Below are 14,667 nucleotides of genomic sequence, written 5' to 3'. Positions count from 1 at the left end.
ATGTCCCCTGTCCATAATGCACATGCACTATCATATTCCCCATGAGATGTTTGCCAACATATGATCTATTGCTACATTACACAAAGTACCATTATGCACCATAGTGTACACAGTCACATGAGTAATGTAAGTCAAGACGGCGAGCACCCGTAGGCCTACCAGTCTATTGTCTTGTCACTCCATTTTCATGTGAGCAGTAGGCTACAACATCCTCATCTATAGTGATTTAGAAAGTGAAAGACATTCATATTTTAGAATTAGTTCAAAACTAAGCAAGTCTTGTACATTGTACAGTTTGTCCTTTTTTCCTCTGAATACACTGAGCAGAGGTATTTTTTTCCTCATCCATCGACCTCTTAGAAGATGGTGTAGCCTAAGTAGTGTTTTAACATTGGTTGTGATTACTGTAATAGATTGCACAATTCTAATGCTTCTATTTGTACATTGCAAGACAAGTTGTGTGCACATTATAGACTTGTGACGAAAGGCCACTAAAGAAGCAAAGCTAATTATACAGTAGTACAATCAAAAGCTCAAATATGGTGGCCCTTGTATTACTTATGTACATGATGCTTCAGTATAGATTAGCGGGCCATGTTCTATCCTCTCATTGGTGATGCTGTGCCAAATGGATTGCAAAGTTGGTCATCTCAGTGTCGTGTTGAATTGGTGTTCTCAGGAGATTTGAGCCACTCCGTGTTTGGGTAGAGGTGACCTGCAGCAGCACTGCCCACAGGGATAGCCAGAGGCCAGGGTGGTGACCCCTCCTTGAGGACTTTGTCTACGTTCACCAGCACATTCCCATCAGATCTCTCATCCTTGGGCAGAGGGAGGAACAACAGGCACAGGTAAGCATCACTAAAGTAATCCATTTTTAATTCCAACATTAAAATGTTCTCTAGTGTCCTTACCTTCCCTCTAGTGCTCCTGTTGATGCTAAAAAGGGCATCAACCAAGTTTCTTCTTTGTGAATTTTACAGGAGACATACTGCTACTACCAATAGCACTAATATAATGTGTACGCTTTGTAGAATATCGAGTGAATTCAATTTGAATGTCAAACTGTTATGGTCTGAGGAAAGTTCTACGTCTCCAGCTGACATTCAGCTGAATGAAAATGAGATGTTAACAATGCTCACATCACTCCGGCCTTTCCCCACGGCCCCTTTGTTGGTGCTATGAAGTTCGCGTTTCCCCATGACTGCATCCATCCTCGACATAATGCTCATCACCGTACATTCCAGTTGAACAACCTGTCTGACCAGCCTAGTATAGAAGGGGGACATATAGAATACCTATGATATATTATTACATACAGTATACCTCACAAATCCATGGGCCCTCATTTAAATGACAAAGAAAGTGTCCTGCACGTGAAATAAAGCTATTGTGAGCATGTTGGGGGTAAATTTAACAAGTAGCCTTTGCCTAGTTTTTAAATTAGCTTTAGTTAGACTTCAGACTTGCCTGTCATTTAAATGGGCCCATGTTTTAGACGCATATCTTTCTAGAAAATACCACATATAACATTATGGGAAGAACAAAGCATATTACAAGAGACCATGGCTAACATGTGATATGGTACTGTCAGCTATAGCTGTGAGCTGATTAGAAAGGGGGTTGTCCATATATTTGGTGCTTTGGAAGCTCCAGTGTATATATGTGTATTTTGTACATGTTGTGAGCTGTTCATACACTTGGAAGTCTTCTTGAGAAACAGCTGAGCTGCTGTGTTTAGCATCCTGATGAGGGTTGTTGGGGGGACTCAAGTTTTTTCCAAGGTTGTTAAGCTCTTCACTCAGCGCATCCTAAGACAAACAACAATACAATGGATTTGAATAAATCTGACAAATAATAAGTATCTGTTTGAAACATATTAGCTATGGAACATAACAGATGGAGGATTCAGTATATTTATCATGCAAACCCACCCTCTTCTCTTCTAGTTCCCTCTTCATCCTCTCTTGTTCATCCTTGTCTAAAATATTGTTTCCATCTTTGTCAAACTTTGCAAAAGCTGCTGAAATCTCCTTGTCTGCATGTCCCATCCTGAGCAAGGAACACAGGAGTTTGACTCACAACAGAACAGAAGTAGCATTTGAGGAATAGCATTGGGAACACTATCACCTACTGTACTTAGATGTTAGGTGACTTAGGTGTGTTAGGTGACTTAGGTGTGTTAGGTGTGTTAGGTGTGACTTAGGTGTGTTAGGTGACTTAGGTGTGTTAGGTGTGACTTAGGTGTGTTAGGTGTGACTTAGGTGTGTTAGGTGTGACTTAGGTGTGTTAGGTGACTTAGGTGTGTTAGGTGTGACTTAGGTGTGTTAGGTGACTTAGGTGTGTTAGGTGTGTTAGGTGTGTGTGTGACTTAGGTGTGTTAGGTGTGTTAGGTGACTTACTCCTTCAGAGTCTCTCTGAAATCTTTAAACTCCAGTTCCTCAGATCCAGACCGCAGGGCCTTTTGAACATCAGAGATTCTCTCCTTCTTGAGTTTCAGCTTCATGAAAGTCTTCATGTAGCTCTGAAATTGCATGTATACGTCAATATGAGTGATCTGATCAAACACTGAATCATGATATTGTCATTACTAAAGACTCAGACCAGTACACTGTATAGAGAGTGGATGATCCATCTACATATGTTACCTGTTTGATGATGTCAGTAATCTGGACATCATCCTTCTGGGATGCTAACTCTTCCTTCACTTCTGAATAGGTGTCATTGATAATAGCCAGGAACATGTTCTTGGAAATAAAAGGACAGAATTGTAAATTACAGATCAGTCGTAAGGATGGTCCCTCAAAAAGATCTTATTGCAACTTATTGGAGACTTACAAGTAGCACAAAGAAGACAAAGAACACATAGGTGAAGAAATATATTGGCCCGAGGACACGGTTGGCTCTTTCAATGGCATCATAGTCAAAGTCCCCAAGAATTATTCTGAACTGAGTAAATCTGAGGACACAGTAATGTAACAAAAGTAACATTTAATTGTTTTCTTTTTAAATGCCGTTATACACTATATTGCCAAAAGTATTGGGTCACCTCCCTTGACTCACATATGAACTTACAGTAAGTGACATCCCGTTCTTGATCTATAGGGTTTAATATGACGTCGGTCCACTCTTTGTTGCTATTACAGCTTCAACTCTTCTGGGAAGGCTTTCCTGGGAAGGCTTCTCTGGGATGTCACTTAAGTTCATGCGAGTCAAGGCAAGTGACCAAATACTTTTGCCAATATAGTGTATATTTCTATACACAATCATACAAGTGTAATTATTTAGAAAGTTTTCATTTATCTGCACTGGAGCAGTAGAAGCATAGCCATTCTAATATCTTAACTAGTTAGTGTATCCACTTCCTTACATGCATTTGTTAAATGTGCTGAAGGATTCGACCTCTGTTCCAAAAAGCAGGTATCCGAGCTGGGCATAGGCGAAGAACACAATGAAGAACATGACGGCGAAGCCCAGGATGTCCGCAGCACAGCGGGCGAGAGTGGACGACAGCTGGGTCATGGTTTTGTTAAAGCTGATGTACTTGAAGATCTTGAAAGTATTCAGGCAGAATAGATCGTCAGTACGTTTTTAATATGAAGTTGAAAAGGGACTGGAAAAACTGGATAATATGAATCACAATGAGGTGCAGGTTATTACTTCAGGAAAGTAATTATGTCAAATGTATTTATCTACCTTGATCCAAGCAAAGAACAAATTGACAGCATTCATATTGTTGTACTGTGTTTGCCAAAATGACAAAAATTCGAAATCCGCATAAATATCAGGCTGTTCCAAAAGTTTCCCGAGTAATTTGTCAACCTTGACAGTTCGGAACACATTGAAGACAATAGCAACAAGAGCAAGCTGTGGAGGACAGAAGTCAATTTCAGTTCAAGTAGAATTTCAGAATTGATTAGTCATATTTACTTATTTAGACTAAGGTGTGAACTATGTGTTAACTAACATTAACTATGTGTGGTACTGTATAACATAGTGCTTTCCTATTCTCACCAGGATGACCACAACATCTAGAATGTTCCAGATGCTGCTGAAGTAAGAAAGCTTGTGGATGCGGAGCTCTAGAATCTCCTCCACGATGTAGTAGAGGATGAACACACAGAAGACCATCTCACAGCCAACGACAAAGTAGTCCCAGGTATTTATGTAGCGGATTAGTTTCACTGTCCTGATCTGGTAGGATGGTATTGCCCCTCCAGTGGCTGGAAACTCCACCAGGAGTCTGTCAACAAGAGGGATGATACTTTCAATTACTACAAAACTACAGTAATTTCCCGCATATAAGCCGCATTGTGTATAAGCCGCAGGACACCGTTTTATGCAAGTTAAAAGAAACAAAACCATATTAGCACCATATTAACGGCTCCCCAGTCTTAACCTCATAGCTGAAGGAATGTTGCAAAGTCAATGTATAAACTGCGGCTAATAGTCGGGAAATTACGGTACTTCATGTCACCCTGTCTGTGGGTTGCTGAGACTGAAACCACAGAACCAGTACAAATATTGATCTCAGGTCATACACACATTCATCATTCAAGCCTCATGTACCTGATGACACAGAAGAGGTTAATGTTGGCATTGTACGTTGAGAAGTCGATGAAGATGGCCCTAGTTCCTCGGTTGAGCCACAGGTTGGCCTTCATTTCCTCCAGGAGCTCCTGGCTTTCTTGTTTGGTTTTGCCCAAGTCCTGGTAGTAGCCGGCTCCACTGTAGGTGGTCAGCAAGCCCCAGTGATTGGAGCCTTTAATGGATTTCTCCGTGTGGTATTGCCACCTGTGAACGACACGCAATAGAACACATAGCAGTGAGGGCTAACTGTGACGGTGTCAGATGTTAAGTGTAAATGAAGTCAACAGTTGAGAACTGGACTCACGCTGTCCCATTGATGAGACCAAACACTTGTTCGTCCTCTTTCTTATCGTTGTAGACATCAAAACAGTCGACGATTTCGTTCTGGAAGTCCTTGTGGACCTTGCAGGAGTTGTTCTTGACCTTCAGCTGCCTCATGCGAGGGACGCCCAGCAGCATGTTCTCGTAGTAGATGAACGACTGCGAGCCGTAGTCCAGCGACTGGTTGTTGTACCATTTGGTCCAGTAGAGGCCGTTCACCAGCGGCCCCTGTGCGTACTGAATCAGAATCAGAAAAACGTTATTATCTGACATGTCAGAACATTGTCTTCGCCGTGGTTCAACATGAACAACATGGACACAAATACCACAGACAAGACTTAACACAGAAAAACAGCAGACTTGAAATAGTGGAAAGTGACCAGTGCAATCAGTTCAATACAGTGTAAAATTTTTTAAATAATCCATATGCAGCGACCATCTAACTGATGTCATGGAAAGGAGAGAAAGGTAGCGTGCAGCACAGGTAGCGAGACGCGTGCGTTAATGGAGTCATTGTGTGAGGCGCTGCTGTGATGGATGCCATTTGAAAGAGTGCTTCTAGGGTGTGCCAGCTGATGTCAGAGGTCACTCTCTCCCATTCACTGACTATAATCCAACTCAGCCACAGCTGAAATACTGGATGGATTACGATAATGACAACCTTACTGGAAAGCACGCACCGATATTTGTTTGACTATATATTGAACCCAACTGTTTCCAGACACACATCGGTGGATGTGCAGTGGATGATGTGCATGCTTACTGTTTGAGTAAGAGCTGAAGTTGTGTCTAAACGTAGTTATGGATGGTTTTTTTTTTAGATTATGTCAGGTTTTTTTGGTGATGTACAGTACTAATCTTACCGTCCAGAAGTCTGCCATGCTGCCGATGGACTGAAACTTCACGCCGCTGTCGCTTGCAGTGTGCACAAATAAATCCGTCATGACTTTCGTGTAGTAGTACGTGCTGGAGCTTGTCATTCCGTACGTCACTGACAAGACAAGAGAACATCACCACACCACCACTCATAAATAAACCCGTTTGGAGCCTGGTTTGGAGCCTGCGTCAAACGTGATACACGTCAGGTCATTTCTGTGTCCAGCGATAAGGGCCCTTGACAGACAGCTGAAGGACCCTTAACACAATAGGGCATGTTCTGCCATGGCCTTATAAAAGCTCTCCAGCCTGGATTAGTGGTAGTAATTTGTTTGAAGAGGGATAGGAGGGAGGGAGAACACTGGTGTACGTAAATAGCCCCCCCTTTAACAATGTCAATCCATCTGAGACAAAGCCAGAATGGCCAATCTAGGGCTCTTATCAGTGAAAGGCAGCAGAGCAGAATGGGTATTCCTTTCAGGTTCAATGTCCCACTAGGACAATGGCATGGCGTTTTAGCACGGAGGGAGGGACTATGCATTTCATAAGAGGCACCACAACAGACACAAGACACTGATAATAGCTAAACAAATCAGTCAACAGAAAACAGGATGTATCTTCTTTACACGGACATCTCTAAATGAGACTTATCAGTTGAGGTTCAACTCCCAGAGTCCACATCCCTGCTCCTCCCCACCAATGGATTTCCCACATACAGTACATACTTACGTAAGCATATATCCACGAGGAATACAATGTAGACAAGTAATTCTCTCAAAGTTGTTTTTACGTAGCGTTCACGATCCCCTTTTGTGTCCTCCGTCAATGTAGTCCCCCAAATACCTGACAAATGTAGTGAATGAGGAACAATGTAAATTAAAATACTCATTTAACAATGCCTGCCATATACTGTACATACATTAACACTGAACATTGGAGTATTGCTTTTATTCGTTGTGTCAGTGTTGTTACAAAATATATACATCAATCACCAAAAGGCTGCGGGAAAAAATAATGTTTCTTTGTAACATAGCAAATAGCATGCTGAAAAAAGCTAATGTCACTTAAATTGACTTCATTTTGTAAAACCAGAATTACAATGTAAACGAATATCAATACTTCAAACACAAACAATACATTGGATATCTCCTGACACTTGTCACATATCCGGTGGTGATATTCAAACATAAATGCTAATTGGATTTCTGCACAATCTGGGTAACTATTACATGCAAAACAAGGTAAAAGACATACTTATGACATGAGACATACAGTACTGAGTGTCATTAGGAATGGCAACAATACATCCACTGTGGCTTGATCAGATAATACTCTCTTTTGGGGTTATCTACACAAACAGTCTGAAACTCTGAATACATCCAAATGAAATGAAATAAAGCAGTATTAGCAATAAAACAATAAACACACAAAAGAAGTTTGGTCCAACGCCCCTTACCTTTTATTCCCCTCCACAGACAGGAGCAGCAGCCAGAGTCCTTCTTGCTCTTGGCGGGCGGATGCTGGACCTTGGCCTCGGCCGAGGGGTACGGGTTGGACCCGGGGATGCCCAGCGTGCACATGCTGTCCATGGAGCCGTGGAAGAGGCTCTGCGGCGTGTACACGGCGCTGACCGCCCGCTGGAGCGACGGGGTGGAGCCACTGTAGGCCTGGTTCACCCAGCCGTCCCCTCCGCCGCCCTTCCCCAGGGTGTCCAGCTCGCAATCGGCCGGGCTGCTCAGGTGGCTCTCGGAGCGGTTGCTCAGGTACTGCATGCTGGGAGATGCGTTTTTTTACGCTGGGGTGAAGGTGAAGGTGAAGGCTGAGTGCCTGGAGTCTGCTTGACGGTGTGTGGCTGGGGAGAACAGGTGCCGCTGGGTTTTATACTGGAGGGTGTGTGGTTAGGGAGCACTGGGACCAGAGTATGGCGGACACTGATACTGACACGGAGAGGGAGGGATCAGGCTGCTGTCAAAGGTGCCATAAACAAACAAGGCAGCGCTCCATGGAGGAGGAACACTCTGCTTGGCAACTACTGATGACACAAGCTTACACTGTGGTTTACACTATAGAATTCTACAGTAGCTTACGTAGCATTATCAGAAGAATTATGGCCATCTGTCATCAACAGCTACAAAATACTGTCAGCATAATTGAGAATTGGGGAGAACATTTAGAATTGAGAACATGTTTTACATGAATGTTTGAATTTTTATTTTAGTAATGAAATACTACTCCACCAAATTGAAGGACACAGTTAAGCTGTTGGTGTTGAATGCATAGGTTGCACGGATGCCATATTTCATAGCTCTTAATCCCTCGGATTTGACAGCTATGCATCAGTAATAATTGAGACAATGTGTTGAGCAGTAAGACGACAGCATGGCCACAGTCTCTAATTGACATATGCTCACTGCTTGTTGATCAGCTCTTTCATAAATCGGGGCTTTCTGATGTCCAATGCAACATATAGGAGCTGAGGGCTTGTTTCGTTAACAGTCATATCGTTGGACTGGGCCTATATTAACATATGAACAGCCACCTGTCAGAAAGCATACATTAAGAGGGCAAACAATCAACTGAGCATGAGCATCAACATGACCATCTGCATAACCTATATCATGCAAACACTCTTTGCATGCAAGCTACATGGAGCTCATCAGAACTCGCTTCAGCAAGCACATACAAATACTTAGATGTTGCTATAACATTTTACAAAACATTTGATTACATTGGCAACAAGCTCAGTATTGTGTAAAATGATTATGGTCGTTCACAAATTTCGCCCATTTATTGACGTGAAGTGGCTTGCAAGTTCAAATTGAAACCTCCGACCTGACATCAGTGCCAAAATGTGATGCTATCCATTACACCAAATCTCCCTTGTTGCGGATCAGGAGAACGTTAATGATGAGCTGGAATCAAACTTTTGTGAGCTGTCATAATGAGCGGATGGGTTCTAATGGCCGTTGAGCCCACGGGGGAGCTGGGCTGGACACTCGCCCCAGCTGTATGTACACGCCTTGGGCCCGGCTGTGGCCACTCACGCCTGGCTGCCTCTCAATGGGCTTTTAATCACGGCCATTGCACGACAAAGCCTTTCATTTCTCTGGCCTATCAAGTGGTCTGCTGGTGGCAGGCACGCAGCAAGCACAACTTGTGCCATTTTTTTCTTTTACTGATGAAAATTAGATTTTAGAAATGAGGTTTTCATCAGGCTTCTCTTTACTGCGCCTCCGTTTAGACTGATGGAGTGATGATGTCACAGCTGACTCTGTTTGCAACAGTGTTTTGCCTGGCTGTGTTGCATTTAATTGTTTTGTTTAAAATGTCGTCAAAGACATTCTGTTTTTTTTAGACAACATTTCCATTTTTTTAAAATGGATAAATATATTATTTCAATTCAATTCTTTTTTATTTTTTTTTTTTACTTTATTTATCCCCAAGGGGCAATTTCTCCATGCAGGCATAGTGACATATAAGACATAAGATTTTGTCCAATTATTTTTGCTCTATGCAGAATATCTTTTGGTGTTTTTGGTGAACACCATTGAAATTGACAAGACATTGTAATACATTAAACTATCTCTATAATATACTACAATGTAATTGTCTATTTTAATGTATTATAACATATTGTATTATTTATTGCTGAATGATAACTTATGGTTATAGCCAAACTGCATTATAGGCCTACCTATGGTGCGCACTTGTAGAATTTCAGACCAAACTGTCAAACAAAACAAACTATTCTGACAAAGTAACATGGCAATTATGAGATGATGGAAACCTATTTTGATTTTCTTAATTACTTATTATTATTATACTTTAGCAAATCCTTGTTGAAGACATATAGACAATATATTGCATTATGTATGGTTCTGACAACTCTCTTAAACAAAGAATATTCTCTGAAGCAACACGTCCCTGCACCAGATGATGGGACTGACGTCACTTGGGCTGCTTTAAGAGTGCTGTGCACACCCATCACATGCTCTTATCTCTGCACACAGAATGCTCGGCTCAAAAGCCAGAGCCTCAGGCTTTGTGTGCTGAATGAGAACCGCTGTTCTCTCAACAGGCTCATGTCTGGAAGAGTATCCATGCTCTTGGTCTTTGTAATAAATACATGAGAATGTTTATGCTGCTCGGGTGATTAATTCCTCTAATTTGTATGAGTAATAATCCACCTGATTGGACCACTGAGGATAAATAAATACAAGATTTGGAAAGTAGAAGAATACTTATGAGCTGAATTGATTTGACATCCCTGAACCTTGCAAAAAAAGAAAAAGATTATTATGGGAATAGAATTTAAAAAAAGGCACATACTGACAAAGTGTTTTCATACAAAAACTCATTTTATTTCAGTAAAAAAGTATACACAACTGTTGAGGGTTAAGATTTCTTAGACCCGTCTCTTTATCCTTTTACATCCTAAATCCTTGTACTTATCCCCAACTGACTCCTACAGTACTGTGCAAATACACTTGTCCTACCGTTATTTGTTAGCAAGACATTATTATATACAATACAATACAAAACAATACAATAATAATTCAAATTAAAAACAGTGAAACAAATCTTATAAAGAAAATAAACGTCTTAACTGCCAGTTTGGCAAGAGGGAGACAACAGCAATACATCTCATTGCTTTTACTAAGCAATAAAACACTGTCCATCACTTTAGGGCCCTATATAGAAGATTTGATACAAAGCAAAAACAAGGTTACAGTGTGTAACAGTCCAATTAAAGCTCACAGATGAACGTCTGACCACAACACACCAGACATCCTTTCAGATGGTCAATGAGGAGTCATTTTTGACTGTATGTCCTTCACATCCATCATTCTGACAATATGTGCATGATTTGTTTCTGTTTGTAACAACAAAATAGCAAATTTGTTCACAATAAACAATTGTACATTAGACGACCTGGATCCCTCTCACTTGACACTTTGACATCAAATGAAAAGGGGAAGTTTGAGATCGCTTCTCTGTGAATATCCAGTGCTGAATGACACAAGTGACAGCTCACACCAGGTTCCCCCATGATATGAGATTAATCAAAATCTGACCTTCTCATTACGATGGGACTCCAAAGCCCTCAAAGTGGCAAGGAAACGGCGAGTGCATTGCCTCGTTTTCACCAGGAGAGCCATACCTCACGCAGCCGTACTGGTAGGCCTCCGCCTGCAGGGAATCGAACTGCAGGTCCAGCCACTGCCTGTGGGGGGTGCTGTTTCTACTATTGTCCGTCAGGATGCGATTTAGGGCCATGATGTAGCTGAGGGCCATCTGCAGCGTCTCGTACTTGGACAGCTTCTTGTCTTGGCCCCACTGCGGCACCACTTTGCGCAGGCAGTCGAAGGCCGTGTTCAGACCCTCCATCCTCTTCCTCTCCCGAGCGTTGGCCGCCATCCGACGGCGCGAGGTGCTTTCGAACTTCTCAGGGCTCTTGGTGTCTGATTCTGAACCCGAGTCGGTGCAGCTTTGCCTGCGAGACTTCATTCTGGTGGTCCTTGTTTGAAACGCTGAAACTCCCAGCTATGAGATTTTGAAGAGAGGATTATTTGCTCCAGTGAGAGGTGTGTGTCCAGGCAGAGAATATGCCGTAGCAGTCTGTAATAGGCCACAGCACAGCCACTTGTCTTGACAGTGTTAGTCCTTTTCCTGAGGCTGCCTCAGTCTTGTGTAGTGACTGCACTTGGTGAGGAGGAGACAAGGATGCTTTTATAGGATGGAGAGGTGAACAGGTGGCAGCAGGTGGGAGCTCCTCCCTCCACAGCAACAACCCCTCCCAGTACACACACACACACACACACACACACACACACACACACACACACACACACACACACACACACACACACACACACACACACACACACACACACACACACACACACACACACACACACACACGCCACTATTGCTTGCTTTGAAAAATAAATTCATACACCCACACATGTCTGGCCACATGAACACACCCATATATGACAGCGACAACATTTGAGCACTCACTTCTCCTCCCCCATTCAAAACACTCCTCGTCCTCACACAAACTAAATGCCCCCCCCCCCCCCCCCTCCCCATCTCACCCACTCAACCTCACATAACCCTGAGCTAACAGCCTCCTCCCTTTCCCCTATAAACTCCTTCCCAATATATGCCCTAACCTACATGGCTTTCTAATTGGTTGGTCCAAAGTTTGTAACTAAACTGAAAGATGAGCATATGAAAATAGTACACAACCTGCCATCTGCCCCGTTCCAACCTCAACACACTGGGGTGGGGGGTCAGTGCTGGGGTCAATGCTAGGGGCCAATTACGACATTGGGAACCCATGATTTTCAATTAGAACCCTGGGTTTTGCTCATGGCTCGGAACAACTTTCTATGCTAGAGCTTGTGCTGGTGTTAATCCGTTTTCACTCTTTGTTCAACTCCACTTACAACTTGATTAGTTTTTATTAGCTGTCACTCTATGGCCAATCATGTTCCTCACTGATCTAAACAATGGCTATTTTTTATTTTCGGCTTGCATGATGTTTGGCCTGTAACTGAACCGGAATGCAGATATGGCAGATGTCAAATTGGAAACTCCTTTAATTAATTTGATGTACATATTCATAAGGGGGGCAACTGCAACATTATCTGACTTCCATGGATATGAATTATGAAGATGACATCACAGCTTGACTGAATCATAAATGCACTTGTATACATGAACAAATGTATAATCACAAGAGATTTTGTATTTTAAAGGTAAAGTTAATTAAAGGCAAAATTGGCAACTTCTATGTGTAATAGTGTGTGTGTAGCTTGTAGTGTGAGTGAATCCAAGGTTTGAGTCAAAATTGTATCTGTATTATTTAGCATAAGCACATGACAGAGGAAAGAAATTGTTCAGTTTTAAGTGTGTTGCTAAATACATCCGTTCCACACACAATCTGCTAAATAGCCTTTATTTGCCCTTCATAAACACACAAGGCAATTGTAGAAAAGAGAATAAATGATCGATCAGCCAATTTCTACTTTTTCTATGCATTGTATCTGGCTTGTACTTACTTATTTAGGCACTTAATGGAAAGCCACTGCCACATTTAGTATGTGCATACTTTCTGAAATATGACTCATACACCATTTGCAATTCATAACATAATTTCGTAATGTAACTTTAAAACAAGAAAATATTTGTTTCATTATGAAGTGAATATATTATTAATTTATTCTTGGATTGTTGTTTTACTGAGGGGACTCAGCTTGTCGCTGTACACTGGTAGTGTGAGTGTGGCCATTGACAAAACACAGTATGTGGGATACATTAGTGTTTCTTATGTACAGGGGGGAAGGGGTACATAAAGAATTAATAATTGATCTGTCCAGTGGTCTGAGGAAATGGAAGAGACAGAATAATTTAGTGAACTGTCAGTTGTCTCCATCTGTCAGCTGTAAATTCAGCTATCATGAACATAGTTCAGACAACACACACACAGATACTTCAAAAATGTTGATCAAACAGAGAGTTTGAGGAGATAAAAAGTTAATGTATATAGTATGTTGTATGAAAAGCAGTACTGTATATGCATTCTATTGCAAAGTGATGGCAAACAAATATTTTGTTTAAAGAGGGTCCTGTGTAAATGGAGAATAAACAAAAATTCGATTGCAAGCTCAAAACAAGCTGTTCTTCCTGGGAACCATTCAGATGTACTGATGGGATCAATGTAAATCTAAAAATAACTATCCAATAAACCAATCATAGCAACTACACCGTTTTCACTGCTGAACATACAATCAACAAATGATCACCCGGAGGACATCATGGTGAGCTGTCTGGTTGTGTTTTTTTTTTTTTTGCCAAACTAAGTGATTCTGTTGTGCAATTAGGCATATGAATTCGCTCCACCAGTTTGGCTCATTGATTAAAGATTTGGGGCTGGAGAGCCAGCTGCTGGGTGCCCTTTTTAAAGGTCCGTCTCAGACATGCCGCTCTGCCTTGCTTGTTTTTCTGCCCCATCATGTGACCAGCTTGTCTGGGGCCACTGGCCTGTGCCTCCACTCCAAATTAAGACGAGCGGCCATATGTCATAATGACCGGAGTCTGGCCCGCTTGTTATGATGGCATTAAAACATCTCTCCTGCTCCTGGACATTTGGATTAGGGTTTATTTTTGGATTTAGGGAAGGGAAAGTGTAAAAACTCCATGTTTTAATCCATGGATTTCCTAAATGTGATATGGGAACCCCACTGGTGTCAGTCCAGCACCTGATAAAAGAGAGGCCTGCAAGCAATCAGAGGCAGTTTAGCCAAATGCTGAATGAGTCAGAACATCAATTCATATTTTCAAAGACTATATAGGAAAATTACATAATTGTTGATAAAGTACAAACAGAACAAATTTAGTTGAAAGCATCTTGTATGTAAATATGAATGTCTTTTCATTACAGTTTGATTTGAGTTCATCATCATGGATGCACAACATATGCCTACTCTATATAAAATGATGACAAATAGGGTTATCAAATATTAATAAACCTGTCAAATCAAATTAGCTTTTTAACAGGAGAGGATTTCCTTAATAATGTGACACACATATTATTATATTACCTCAGAGACTCCATGTCTGTCAGAAAAAAAAACTCAGCCATTTGAAAGATTTTATGACTCAGTTTGTCATGTTGCTTACTATGAAATTCAGTCAGTTTGTGTTTTTTAACATATTTGGCTGTGTGATCTATAAATGCATATCAATCATGGAGGTCACAGAAGTGTAGAGAGTGACCCAAAACTGGTTAATCCCATAAGCGGCATCTGGTGAAATGAGACTGTGGGCCGTAATCTGGTTAAGCAAGGTGAATGCAATTTTACGCCTGTTTGAACT

At 41.6% G+C, this 14,667-nt stretch overlaps 2 protein-coding genes across 2 annotated transcripts; both read right to left on the bottom strand.

Annotated features, from left to right (window-relative positions):
• Window positions 1-67: 67 nt before the first annotated feature.
• pkd2l1 (polycystic kidney disease 2-like 1) lies at window positions 68-7,556 on the bottom strand. The gene is made up of 15 exons (XM_062520375.1): window positions 7,241-7,556; window positions 6,514-6,627; window positions 5,772-5,899; window positions 4,892-5,145; window positions 4,567-4,791; window positions 4,012-4,240; window positions 3,694-3,864; window positions 3,368-3,549; window positions 2,836-2,956; window positions 2,646-2,744; window positions 2,400-2,521; window positions 1,932-2,049; window positions 1,696-1,808; window positions 1,140-1,266; window positions 68-818 (listed from the first exon to the last, which is right to left on the bottom strand). Exons 1-15 carry the CDS (start codon window positions 7,554-7,556, stop codon window positions 651-653), a joined length of 2,487 nt encoding a protein of 828 aa, XP_062376359.1. The 3' UTR covers window positions 68-650.
• Window positions 7,557-10,866: 3,310 nt separating this feature from the next.
• Window positions 10,867-11,292, bottom strand: atoh7 (atonal bHLH transcription factor 7). The gene has a single exon (XM_062520374.1). The coding sequence runs from the start codon at window positions 11,290-11,292 to the stop codon at window positions 10,867-10,869; it is 426 nt and encodes a 141-aa protein (XP_062376358.1).
• Window positions 11,293-14,667: the final 3,375 nt, after the last annotated feature.

This window comes from Sardina pilchardus, chromosome 18 (genome assembly GCF_963854185.1).
Source record: "Sardina pilchardus chromosome 18, fSarPil1.1, whole genome shotgun sequence".
Lineage (NCBI taxonomy): Eukaryota > Metazoa > Chordata > Actinopteri > Clupeiformes > Clupeidae > Sardina > Sardina pilchardus.
Note: the sequence above shows the minus strand (reverse complement) of the source record. Positions and strands in the feature narration are given on the sequence as shown.